This window comes from Strix aluco, chromosome 23 (assembly GCF_031877795.1).
Source record: "Strix aluco isolate bStrAlu1 chromosome 23, bStrAlu1.hap1, whole genome shotgun sequence".
Lineage (NCBI taxonomy): Eukaryota > Metazoa > Chordata > Aves > Strigiformes > Strigidae > Strix > Strix aluco.
In genome coordinates, this window is record NC_133953.1 from 2,686,254 (window position 1) to 2,698,941 (window position 12,688).

General features: G+C 41.4%; 1 protein-coding gene across 2 annotated transcripts in view; it reads left to right on the top strand.

The window, feature by feature from the left end:
- CBL (Cbl proto-oncogene) overlaps positions 1-12,688 on the top strand; it is a 44,306-nt gene that overhangs the window by 18,094 nt on the left and 13,524 nt on the right. For both annotated transcript variants that reach the window (XM_074849069.1, XM_074849070.1), the window contains 6 exons: positions 6,300-6,446; positions 7,782-7,938; positions 9,479-9,600; positions 10,635-10,772; positions 11,558-11,645; positions 12,184-12,315. In XM_074849069.1, the coding sequence (XP_074705170.1) occupies positions 6,300-6,446; positions 7,782-7,938; positions 9,479-9,600; positions 10,635-10,772; positions 11,558-11,645; positions 12,184-12,315 (784 nt within the window). The remainder of the gene's footprint in view (positions 1-6,299; positions 6,447-7,781; positions 7,939-9,478; positions 9,601-10,634; positions 10,773-11,557; positions 11,646-12,183; positions 12,316-12,688) is intronic.

Consider the following 12,688-nt stretch of genomic DNA (forward strand, 5'->3'; position numbering starts at 1 on the left):
GTTCTGGGAGCCTTCAGTCAATGAGTTTAGTGCTAAGGTGTCAGATGCTCCCACATCCCCTGTAATGCTTTTTCCCTTAATCTTCCATTAGAATAAATAGGTATACTTTTTAAAAAATGCTTTGAAGTAATTCTTCCAGTGTACTGAGACTGCATTTCTTGTGGAGATGCACTTTTGGGTCATGCCCCAAGAGTGCCTTCTCCTGAGTTTTGAACAATATGGTTTTGCAGTAACTTAGGTCCCCTGATTTCTTGAATCTTCATTGTTGATGTGTGATTTTAGCTGGTTTGGCGCTGATTTTATGAAATAAAGCATTTTCTTGAAAATGTGTTGAAATGAAGTCAGTTGAGTCACATTCAGCTTAATTTTGTTTTGGGGCCAAGGCGGAGGTGTGGCTGTATTTGTCTTAGCTTCCCATGAAGAGTCTTTGTTAAACGCAGCCTATTCTTAGAGAGGCTGAATGTTACTTGTGAAAACCCAGCGTTCACAAGTGTAACTGAAGTCAGTGAGAGTGCAAATACAAAAATCCTGTTGAAAATTCGGTGGTATATAAGAAATATGCACAATAACTTCAGAGAAGCGAAGCATTTTGTAGTCGGTTGTCTTGTGTTACGGCTCTTGATTCCTCCGCACAGCCGTGTTTGTAGCATGCTTTCAACAGAACGAGCTTTACAGACGTGACAATCAATGTCAAATTGTGGCATGTGAGCACAACATTGTGACTAAATCAGCCAGTGGAGCAGTCTCTTTGCTGCGTGTGAGGAACAAAATTACACTGTGTCAGTTGGTTAGCTGTGAAGTAGTTGAGAAATACTGTAATAAAATGAAAAAATTCTAGCTGGCAGTGGCAGAAATGGTAGTACTACATTAACATTGCCTTGAGGTGAGAAGGCATTCTAGTCATGAAGCACATTAGGTGCTGTATGACTTTGTAACGTGAATTAATTTAACTAATGGTGTCCACGTAGCTGAAAGAGGCAAGGCTCTCATTAAAACACTCGTCTGCCGTTAATGCTTTTTGCAAGGCAGAGCCTACATGGTGGAAAAATGCTTTTGTCCAGCAAACAGGAAACTGGAAAAGAAAAATCTGTGATAGGTCTGGGGGAGGCAACAGCACCAGAAAACCCAGCTGGGGGCCGGCCCGTGGAGGGGCTGCAGCGAAGAACTGTGCAGCAAATGGAAGTGCCTGCTCGACCTTTTGACTTCCGCTAAGATGCGTGGAGCAAAAACAGTCATGAAGCAGGAAGGAAGTAGCACAACCACAGCAGAGGGGGCACGGAGGAGGGAGGATGAAGGAACATGCCTGTTCAGCTTGCAGAGCCGCCGGCAGGCCTGGCCTGGCCTTGGGGAACCAGCTGATTAATGAGCACTTGGGTAACTGAAGAAACAGTCTTGCTTCATGCTGATTTTTTGTTCCCCAAAATGGTTGCTTGAGACGTGCATCTTTGGAGCCCTGTCAGTGTCAAGGTAGCGCAAATTTCCAGTCAAGTGTAATTGCAGCTAAACAGGCTCCAGTGATGTTTCTTTCTGGGTTATTAAAGAAATAGCTCTCCGTTAACATTGTATGGAAGGGATAATGCCTGCATGCTAGAACTGCAGATGTGTCTTAGTAAAATATTTGGTTACTGTATAGAGTGGAAAAATATTTGGCTTTGTAAGCTTTCCCTTTTACAGTTATTGATTCCCTATCTAACAATACCAAGCTGCATACTTCGCACATATGTGTGGAAGCACTCACAGGAACACGACATCCCACCTGAACTGTAGCTGTTGCTCTGTCTCTGGACGTAACCACTGAAGAGAAATGTCCTGTGGTTCTTTGAAGCTGGTACAGGTGTTGCTCTCAGCTCAGCTGCAAACAGTGAGGAGAGCCAACTGATGTGGCCTGTGGTCCCTGGGTAATGTTTTCAGAAGTGCTGATATGACAAGTGTTTAAATTCCACTGACTGTCAATGGGGTTTAGGTGCCTGAATTAGTGATTCCCAAACTGTGGCTGGCATACCTCTGGTGCAACTCTCGGTAACAGTATTTGTGTTCGTTCCTGTGTTTAGCTAAAAGTTGGAAAGAGGGCCATCGTAGTTTATAAGAAACACAGAAGACTGCTGGAGGTCTATAGCCAAAAGTGTTTGTGAATCTCTGGTCTCAGTCACTTAAGTGTCCTTTGAAAATATTACCCTTTTGCTGGGAGAACACTGGCTTCTGTTTAGTTGAAGCAATGAAGATGAGGACAGTTGCTGATGTAACTAAAAATAAAATACAGTCATAATCACTAAGCTTTGATAAGCTAATAAAAATGTTCACTGTAATTGCAAGCATTTATTTGGTCTGTATTAATTTACAAATGTATAACTTCACTTGTTAAAATAAAGGAGTGCACTCTTGAAAAAACTGTTTGTCCTTTTAGCACAGGATTGGTAACTAGTTGCTGTATACAAGCTAGTTACTAACATAAAATATTCTGCAATTTATATTCACTTCCTGTGTTTTTCTGTCACTTACCTGAGATACAGCTGAATATTTCGAAAAAATGATGATAACCTTAAGAATTGAAAACGTTCAGATATTAGAAACTCTTTTGGAAACAGTCCCTCAATGTGTGTCTGTAAAATCATTTGTTTATCCCTCTTCAAGCCTGTAGAAATTCTCTTGCTGAAATGATGTGCTCAGCTGGGCGCGAGCACTTCCTGAAACTCAGCTAAGGGAGCGGGCGCTCGGGCAGAAGTTAACTGTTGCTTTGTTTAAACCATACACTTGTTCTCTTACCTTCTTATTCGAGGGTCAGAAATGTGTAAGTGTGCTTGCATGATCATACCCAAATTGTCACACTGTCATGGGCAGCAATAGAAGAGTGTATGCCTGAAATGACTTCCCTTCTGTCTACCAAATATGCTTAGATTTTTTTTTTTTTCACAAATAGGACATGATTTTTCAGGTGTCGAGTGCTAGCTTGTGCCATATACCTTAACAGCTTTAGGATTGCTGACTTTGTAGTCACGGAGCATTAATGCATTGCTGTGAGATGCCACTTTGCCTGTGTGAGATTGCACACAAATATTCCATGCTAACCCCTTGAGGAAATTATTCAGAATTTAATTCCTACCAGTTACTTCCATATTAGTGTAACAAAAAGCAATTTTTGCTCAAGCCTCCATTTTTATAAACTTAATAAAAACAAATACTATCTTCTTTTTTGCTTGAGTTTTAGATGGATTAAATGATTCATAATAGCGTGGTGTTTGTGTTTTTTCCTTGCACTGCTATAAACTGTCCTCTGTTCTGTCATTTTATGGAAGTGAGGACTTTCAGAACATGACTTGGGGAACAAGCTCCACAGCTAGAACTGCTGGTTTGCAATTTTTCCTAGTGTTTGTCAACCAGAGATATTGCAGGGACGTGGTGTGGGAACCTGCCCTCGGGAGGGAGGGAGCTGGGGTGTGAGTGTACAATTAAATCATCTTTTCTGTAGGATTAGCCAGTGGCTGTGCCTCAGAATCTGAACCTTTCCCTGGTAAATGGCAAGTCGTTTATCTGCTGCTGGAAAGAGGAACATGCAATTTTGAATTACTTAACATTACACGGGACAAGGAGGTGGGGAGATACATAAACAGATGCTTCTGATAAGGTAACGCTTTGTACTACTGCAGCTTCTTCGTGTATCCACACATCTAGGTCCTGAGCCACCGAGCTTCATAAATGTGACTGTGATCTCATAGGAAGCCATTACTTTGCTGTTCTGATACAGCTTAGTTTTTTTCTACATGCGGTATCCTCTATAGGTTTTTTTTTAAAGACATGCTCTATAAACCTTTCTAATAGCAGAAGGTGAGGAATTCCAGTAGCACTCCAAAGGTATAACAGAACTGCACAAGCAGGCTGACTGGAAATTGTGATACAGCAGCAGGGCAAGGGGACTTTCTGACAGCCCCTCTCTGTGGAGGCCAGTTAACAGACAAAGATGGTGAACAACAAAGCTTTTCAGTCTGTTTATAGAAGCAAACAACCAAATCATATAACTGCTTTAAAATACACAGTTTGAATGTGTAACGCATCCAGTAGAGAGCTGCTGAATAGAGCAGCCTATAGAAGAGCATCTGGGTGGTTTTACTTACGTTAATCTTGAGCACCTGTTGTTATTGGATGTGTATGAAATGACAAAAGCCAGAATCCCTTGCTGTATAGCTGGCACCTTCTATAAACCCTTTGAGCAGCTTTCATTGCTGAGGCACAAATTAAAATGTAGTTGAATAAATAAGGGTAAGAGAGGAGAACTAGTGTGAAAGAAGATTCATAGTTTTGAGTCCTGTATACCTTCTAGTCTACCCAGACTGTATCATGGCTAAAGGGCTCATGTGCAGCTGAGTAAATGGTAGAATATATGTCAAGTAAAGTAGGTCACCTGCAGTTGAGTTTAGACTCTTAAAAAGTATGACATGAAGCTAGAACACCCAAGCCCAAATGTCCAGAGAATTTTTGCAGAAAGCCTGAAGGCTTCTGCAAAAGCAGCAAAACCTATCTCCTTTAGCTGGAGTCAGTTCTGCAATCAGGCAGATTAACAGGGTAAGTACTTCAGCTAGGAATAGCATGGCTGGAGCAAGTGGTATCTGAAAAATGTCCAAGATTAAGTAATTGGAAACAATCCAACCAGAATACTAGAAATTGGTGAAGGGCTGAAACCCGGGGCGAGTGTAGTTTGCTGCCAAACACAGCTGTCTTCAGGGAGATGCACACTACGGTAATAGCATCCTTAGGGAGGGAGCTTGGAAAACAAGGCATTAAGAAAATACTGTGTGACTGGGGATGCCTCTAGCCCCTCTCTAAATAGTTCAGTGTTTTGCAGTCCGCAAAATAACTTGTTGCTCAGTGTCATAACTGAGTCTGTGCAGTGCCTTGGTGGTTGATGTAGTCTTCTGACCAGCTCTGGTCAGTTGGGCATAACTTAGAAGTTGTCCTTTCCCACATGATACTAGTTCCTTCTTTTACCTTCAAGCATGTGATGTGGGAGTGAAAAAAAGCCTCTGGCCTAGAAATATCCTTGTCTCTTTTCAGGAACTCCATTTTCCTAGCATCTGGAGAATGTAATGGAGTGGAGGAGAAGAGAGTCATCCTTTATTTGGATAAAGGAATGAGAGAAAGAGGTGCCACTAGTGAATAGATTATTTTTTTTTTTTCATCTATGAGTAGAACAGGACCTCTCTAGTGTGTAATAATGCTACTGTTTAACTCCTAAGTAGGAATACTGTTACTTTGATATTCCTGTACTGCTCCAGGCACTGATGCTTTAAGGTACCCAAGCTAGCTCTATTTCTGCATCGCACAGTTACAGCATAGAACTTACCTCCTTAATATAGTCACTAAGACTACAAGGAGGGAAAAAGCAGTCCTGGGCTGCAGTTTGTACTGCTGGAATTTGATGCCAATCCAATGCTACTTTCTTGTGAAGCATGTAACCCAAAATGCTCCTTGTGCTGCTGTGTCCTCTCTGCTGGGCTGTAGTCCTCCTGTCTTCTGTTTCTGGAAATCTTTTGCACGTTGACTAAATCCAAAACAGAGAATATCTTTTCTCTTCTTCTCCAACTTTCCCTCTCCAGTTTAGAAACCCTGAGAGACTAGAGCACTCCTGATACACGAATGTTATCAGGTAGAGAAGGTACTTGGGCTACTAATTTGTAATGCAAGTTGGATAATTACTCAACACAATATGGTTGAGCACCTTGACCATCAAGCTTTTGCATGTAAGTTATTACCATTTTAGAAAAAACCTGCAGGTGTTTTGACCTTCCCTTGGGAGCTGGGCCTGGTATTATTGGCTAGATGAACTTTGGGTGAATCTGCTGTGTTGGAACCCTCTGGAGACTTGGAAAGACATTCAGCTTACATGGTCTAGGGCTGTAGTAGTTTTATGTGCTCTCTTAAGGACTTTTCAGACCCAAGAGCAAAGGAGTCTGATGAGGTTTTGGCTCTGGTTATGCTGTTACTTAATAGGTAAGGTCGGAATATTGGTTTTGGACATTTTCTGGGGATGTATTTCCTTGGGGGGGGGTTGCCTTGGTAAGAACCTGCCCACCTCAAAGAGATTATGCAAAGTTAGTCATGTGGAAGATGTCTTGACCTTGCTGATAAGTACCGTGCGATGGATGTGTTCTGAATGCTGGGTAAAGCTTGAAAGGTGGTCCCAAATAAGAGTTTTCTAGGCTGGGATACTTCTTGAATTGCAATAGGTACGATTTCTGTTTTGTTCAGAGTGCTAAACCACATCTGTCTTTTCTAAAAGAAACTTTTGGTTTTGTGGTCCTTTGTAGGCGTAACCTGACAAAGTTATCCCTGATATTCAGCCATATGCTGGCCGAACTCAAAGGTATTTTCCCAAATGGCCTTTTCCAAGGAGACACGTTCCGGATCACCAAGGCAGATGCTGCAGAATTTTGGAGAAAGGCTTTTGGTGAAAAGTAAGTTTCTAACTATGCTTCAAACCAGAGATGTGGGATCAAATTGCACACAGCACTGTATTTTTTAAAATTCTGTTTTGCAATTCAGAAAGGTCTTTGTCAGGTTAAAAATGAATGAGGGGAGAGACCTACTAGTCATTTGGTCCACTCTCTGGGGTGAGATGCAGGGTTGTTCCTACACTGTATTTCCCAGTTCTTTGTCCTGTCTCGTTTTAAATGTGTCAAGTGATGGGTCTTTCCCCACTTTCCCTTGGAGACTCTTGTACTGTCACAGAGTTTCCCTTGATTATTCAGCTTAAATTTTCCTCTACTTAATTCCTTAATTTGTATGTAAGCTCCACAAACTGTGCAAAATAATCTGCTTTCCTCTTCCAGAGGTTAGCATGCCCCCAATATTAGTTGTCCTTTAGCTAAGCTATTATATTAAATTATTTTAATTTTCCTTCCAATTAGTCTTTCCAATCACTTAAGTCACCTTTCTTCTGGCTTCTCTGAACTTTTGTCAATTTGCCTAATGGCTTTGTTAAGATAGAATGAAGGAGAAAGTGAAGTGCAATGTATATTTGCGTGCAAACTGTTGAAACATCAGTTTTAATTTTTGTATCTAATAAAACACTGACTAAATGAACTGCAGAGGTGTCCGTAGCAAGGTTTGAGGATTAGAGTTAATGGAATTGGGTACTGCTTTCTAACTAAGGTACTTCACATAAAAAGTTTAATTAGTAGCTGTCAGAACAAAAAGCAATAATATATTTACTCATGAATAACACGGTTGTCTGAAGCTGGGCATGTTCTTTCTATGTTTCTGTTCCACTCGGTATTTTAAAAGAAGGAAAATACTCCTTTAAACAGGAGCCTCTGTTTTGGCTTCTGATTATCTTACTTCTCCAGTTAATCCTTCTTTAGAGAATTGTTTGCAGCTTTTTTTTAGCTATCTAGACCTGTACTAAAAGACTTATTGTTAACTCCTTCTCTACCAGCTGCGACATTATGAAATTCTTTTCAAGCGATGGTGTTGTATACAGCCCAGGGTACATACAAGCTTTGACATGATAAGGCTGCAGAAAAAGGGAAAGGAGAAAGCAGAGCTGGACTTCAGATTCCAAAATTTTGCATATGCAGAGAAAATTGTCTGAAGTTCATTTGACTGCTAATTTCCTGCAATACCAAGAAATCCTGTCCTTGCATAACATGAATAAATCTCTTGTGGCTAATTTTGATTTTCCTCTCTTCCATTATCATGAGGTGAATACTCACCCAAAAAAATGTGTAAGGTATGTACATGGTGGTGGTCTTCAGGCATACCACATTTACAGATGGTTTGGTTTTCCCCAGGACTATCGTTCCTTGGAAAAGCTTCCGTCAGGCCTTGCATGAAGTGCATCCAATCAGTTCAGGGCTGGAAGCCATGGCTCTGAAGTCAACGATTGACTTGACGTGCAATGACTACATTTCAGTATTTGAATTTGATATTTTCACACGACTTTTTCAGGTAAGAATTGAGGAACGTGTATCACTTGGAATGTGTCTCGGTGCTTCCGGTTAGACTCTTTTCCCAGGACAAACTATATTTTACACACTAAAATGACATTATTTATTCTGTAAGGGATTTGGTCGTCTTGCCCTTCATCCCATAAACTGCTCTAGTAATACTTAGGACCCTATATTGTGTGTGTGATACTTCTGGTTGTAGAAATAAAAATTGTCTAAATATATACTGCAGCTGTAAGGTACATTCAGTATCCTCTCATGAATCAGTTTTTCCCTTTCAAAGGTCGCTTTTAGACTGACGTTCTGACACAACTTCTGTAAGCCAGGAAATGTGAAGCTTAGTTTATCACTCTGTCTTTCCTTGTCCTTTTCTTTCTTGTCAGATCTATTTTCCGGAGGAGGTGGAGGGGGGGGGGTGGAGCGGGTGGGGTGGTTGTTCAGGATGGAGCGTGAGCATGGAAATTTGGGCTTCCTAGCTTTTGATCTGACACAGCCAGAATGTTGTGGACATGTCTGTGTTCTGTGCATGAGAAATACCTATATTACTGAAGTGATACTAATAATAGGTAAAATTCTAACCCACAGTCTTTAATAGTGCTAAACTCAAAAACACAGCTTCTGATGGTGCAATTGGCTGTTTACAAGAACAAACACTTACTTCTTTGGCTCTGACTTGCCTTTTCCCATGTGATAGGGTGGGTTGTAATTAAGATATGTCTAGATGAAAAATTCCCATGTTCGGTGTTGCAATGTAGCTGATCTCATTCAGTACTTTTTCCAACTATAGTACATAAAGAGCAAGTTACGAGTTGCTGCAATTTCCAAGAGGTGCAAAGTTCTTAGGGAGAGCTAATATCTTCTTTTAGACAAATTGAGAAATTTGGAAAAATTGGATGAGATTTAGGCAGCCAAGCTCTTCTTGGGATTGAGAGCTTTCGAACGATTGTAATGATTTTTTGTGCATCATGTTAAGGAATATTTAACATGTATGTGCTGGTTTATTTGTTCAAATCTTGGACTAGCCAGTCATCTTTGCCACACCCAAGTGAGGTGAGGTGGTTAAGGAACAGTCACAAGCACAGTGAAACTGAGACAGAGAGGGGAGGTCACTTTCCTGAGGCCCTATAGGAAGTGGGAATTAGAGATCAGACTAGTCATGGTTTCTGGTTCTGTGCATAATCTTATTAAACTCCTGTCTTTATCCCTATTTCAGGAATGAGTCATTTTCTCTGCAGAAGCAGTATAAATTGGCAGCTATTCTTGAGCTGTCTTTTTGTGACCTCAGTGGCTTCTCCCTTAGCGTTTATTAAAGGACTTTTGATTAAGGTCTGGCTTAGGTGATGTTTTTATCACCAGTGAAGGAAACTCAAATGCTAGGGCTGCTGTATGAGAATGTGGCTTTTAGTTCCTCTGCTGGCTTCATGGTGGATAAGAAACCTGCTTCTTTAACTGAAGAACTGATCCATTTGATTAAGGAATACTGTATGTGTGGATCCCTTTTAGAAGTGCGTGGTTAATATATTTCTTTGTTGTTTCTATAGCCATGGTCGTCTTTGCTCAGGAACTGGAATAGCCTAGCGGTGACTCATCCTGGTTATATGGCATTCCTAACGTATGATGAGGTGAAAGCCCGGCTTCAGAAATTCATTCACAAACCTGGCAGGTTAGTGCTTGACAGCAGTGGCTTTTGTGATCGTTCTTGCTAACATCTCTGATTACTGCTCTGTCTGAGGAGATTGGTTTTATTTTGCTTTTGTCCTCCTTCCTCGGAAATGTAAACTGTGAAAAACCCTAGCTAGCCCTGTATTTGGAGATTATCCTCCGTGTGGTGATTTTGCTCCTGCCCACCCCCCCAGTTGTCACAACAGCTCCCTCAGGCATGAGCAGAATGCAGAGGCAGACCCTGCCAGAGTGAGCCTAAATGGTGGACTGTTCAGGACCGTGAATAAGGGAATGTATCTATCTGTCCCATTACGTTCTGATGTATATGCATAAAACCAGGGGAGCTGAACGGGTTGCAGCCCCCAGAAGCAGTGTGTACGTGTGAAGCCAACTCCAGACAGGCCAAGCACCTGACCAGTATTTGCTCTGGCAGAAAGCAGCGTGGTAGGCAGAGCAGGCTGCAAGGTAATGCTGCAGGCTGAGCACACTTCAGAGGCTGTGGGAGACAACACGTGCTTCTGGGGGGGCCGTGGACCTGAGCAGTTTTGGGCTACCTAATGTTGTGGGTAGAACTTGGCCCAGTGCAACAGGGCTAACAGATTTCTCTTTATGCAGGAAGGGCCAAGCGTTCATTCTGGAGGTTGTTACTATGTGGTTAGTTCTGTGCTGGTTTTAAAAATGGAAACCTTGTGTAGTCTGATTGTTGGTTTTGTTGTTTGTTGGGGTTTTTTAAAGTCGATTTGAAACAAGTGGTTTTAAGGATGCTAACTTTTCGTGCTCTGGATTCTGGGTTTAATTTCACCTTGGGTTTAATTTCACCTGGAGGCCAGTGCTTGGATGCTTTTCTCACTTCGTATCAGATTGCAGGGTTATCCTTTGATCTTCCTGGGGGTAAATTGAGGAACCATCAGGTTATTCCTACCCGTTTTTATTTGCTGTCTTGATAGAGCCAGACAAAGGCTGCCTACTTGACATTTAATCTTTTCTGTCTGTTTCTGTCCAAACTGAAGTTTCCTTTCCTTTGTGTGTTTTTAGTTATATTTTCCGATTGAGTTGTACACGACTCGGTCAGTGGGCCATTGGCTATGTCACTGCAGATGGGAACATTCTTCAGACAATCCCCCACAACAAACCTCTTTTTCAAGCACTGATTGATGGCTTCAGGGAAGGCTTGTAAGTAACTTTATCAAAATTAAGTTTTTTGCCCTTTTTCACTGTTTGTTTTATAAATCTTAATCCTGTGGTGAGGTCTTAAAGTCAGTTGAATGGGAAAACATACCCTCTGGGTTCATCACACATTATCTACTTCACAGGAGAGGAGGCGTGTTGCAGAGGTCAAGCAATCACTGTTGACATCACTGAGCCCCTTTTGGATATCGCTGAGCTCTTCCCTTTTATTTAGACCTTGATTCAGCAAAACAGTTCAATCATGTGAATAGTCCCGTTGATGTCAGTGGAGTAATTCATATGCTTAACTGTTTTGACACTCGAGAATGCTCAGATGGCTGTTTTTTGCACTGGAGAGCTATACTGTCCTTTGCAGCCGCCGACGATAAGTGTGCGTCAGAGTTTGCCTTGTCATAGATTCTTTTCCAGTCGAGTCCTTAATTTGAGCCACTGCAACTGATATTATGGCGCCAGTTTTCTTACTCTGGATATTGCAGTTTCACTATAGGATGATTTAAGATCCTGTTACATCCTGTTTAAAATAAAAATTGCTGCCAGGAGGGAAAACAAGCTTCTTTTTATTTTTAAGAATGACATGTTTGGTTTTTGTCCGATAGTAAAATTCTTCCAAAACTTCTTTTGAGTTCAGAATACCTCGAATTCCCACCCCTCACTTCTCACCCTCATCCTTTCTTTCCTCTACCATCCCCAAAACAAACCTTATATGTGTGTGCGTGTGTGTGTATGCACATATAGAGAGAGAGATCTTTTTTTTCCCCAACTGCTTACAGTTATTTATTTCCCGATGGCCGGAATCAGAATCCTGACTTGACTGGCTTGTGTGAGCCCACACCTCAGGACCACATTAAAGTTACACAGGTGAGCAGAGTATTCTATGCCATCAAACTTGCTAGCTTTCTTCCTAATTTCTAGCCTCCTTAGCTGTTGATACAATTCTGTCATATTTGGTATCCCCAAGACTTGTTTTTAAGGCCGATGTATTGTATTTTACAGGAGTTGCAGAAATCTTTGAATTGTAGGGATGGGCAGAAGAGACTGCAAAGGTTAGGTAAATGCAGGGCTGACAGATTTTAAGATGATTTTTTTTTTAGAATGTTCTGTCAAATATTCATGCTTTTGTGCCATTCAACATGTCCTGAGCCCTGCTTTCCTAGGCTGTCCTTGGGACACCTAAATGAAAATCTGGGATAACTTGAAGTCCACTTTTTTCAGAGCCTGACAGATATATCTAGTACGTAAAATTATAGTGAAATCTTTGCAGACTTCTGTTCTCCTTTGCACTGTGTTCGGAATTTTTTTTTTCCCCTGCAAATCTTGTGTTGAGTTCTTTGTAGCTATGACTAAGGATGCTTGTTATTTTACAGTTATCAACCATGTCTGTCTGTGTTTCCCCAAGGAACAATATGAATTGTACTGCGAGATGGGCTCCACGTTTCAGCTGTGTAAAATATGTGCTGAAAATGACAAGGATGTGAAGATTGAACCATGTGGCCATCTGATGTGCACGTCCTGTCTCACTGCGTGGCAGGTGAGGCATTGCCTCTTGTTAATCTCCCTGAGTGAAGCTCATTGGTCTTTCACAGGAGCGGTATATTCTCTTCTCAAAACTATTCAGTTTCCTTCAGGTATGGAGATAAGATAGCACAACTGCGGACATAAGCTCATAGTTCAGTAACAGCAGTGCATCAGTGCCAGCTTCACCAGCGCGGGGCGAAGCTGATGAGATGCCTGAGCTCTTAAGCTGGGAATAGGCAAGAAGTGCGAGGACTTGCTAAGAAGCTGTGTTTCTACTTCAGAGAGAAAATACTCCATATTTGTAGCCCAGTTTGCCTTTCTGTCTTCCTCTTCGTTGAAAGCAATTTTAAACCTCTTTGTATATTAACTGTGTGTTTAATTTCTGC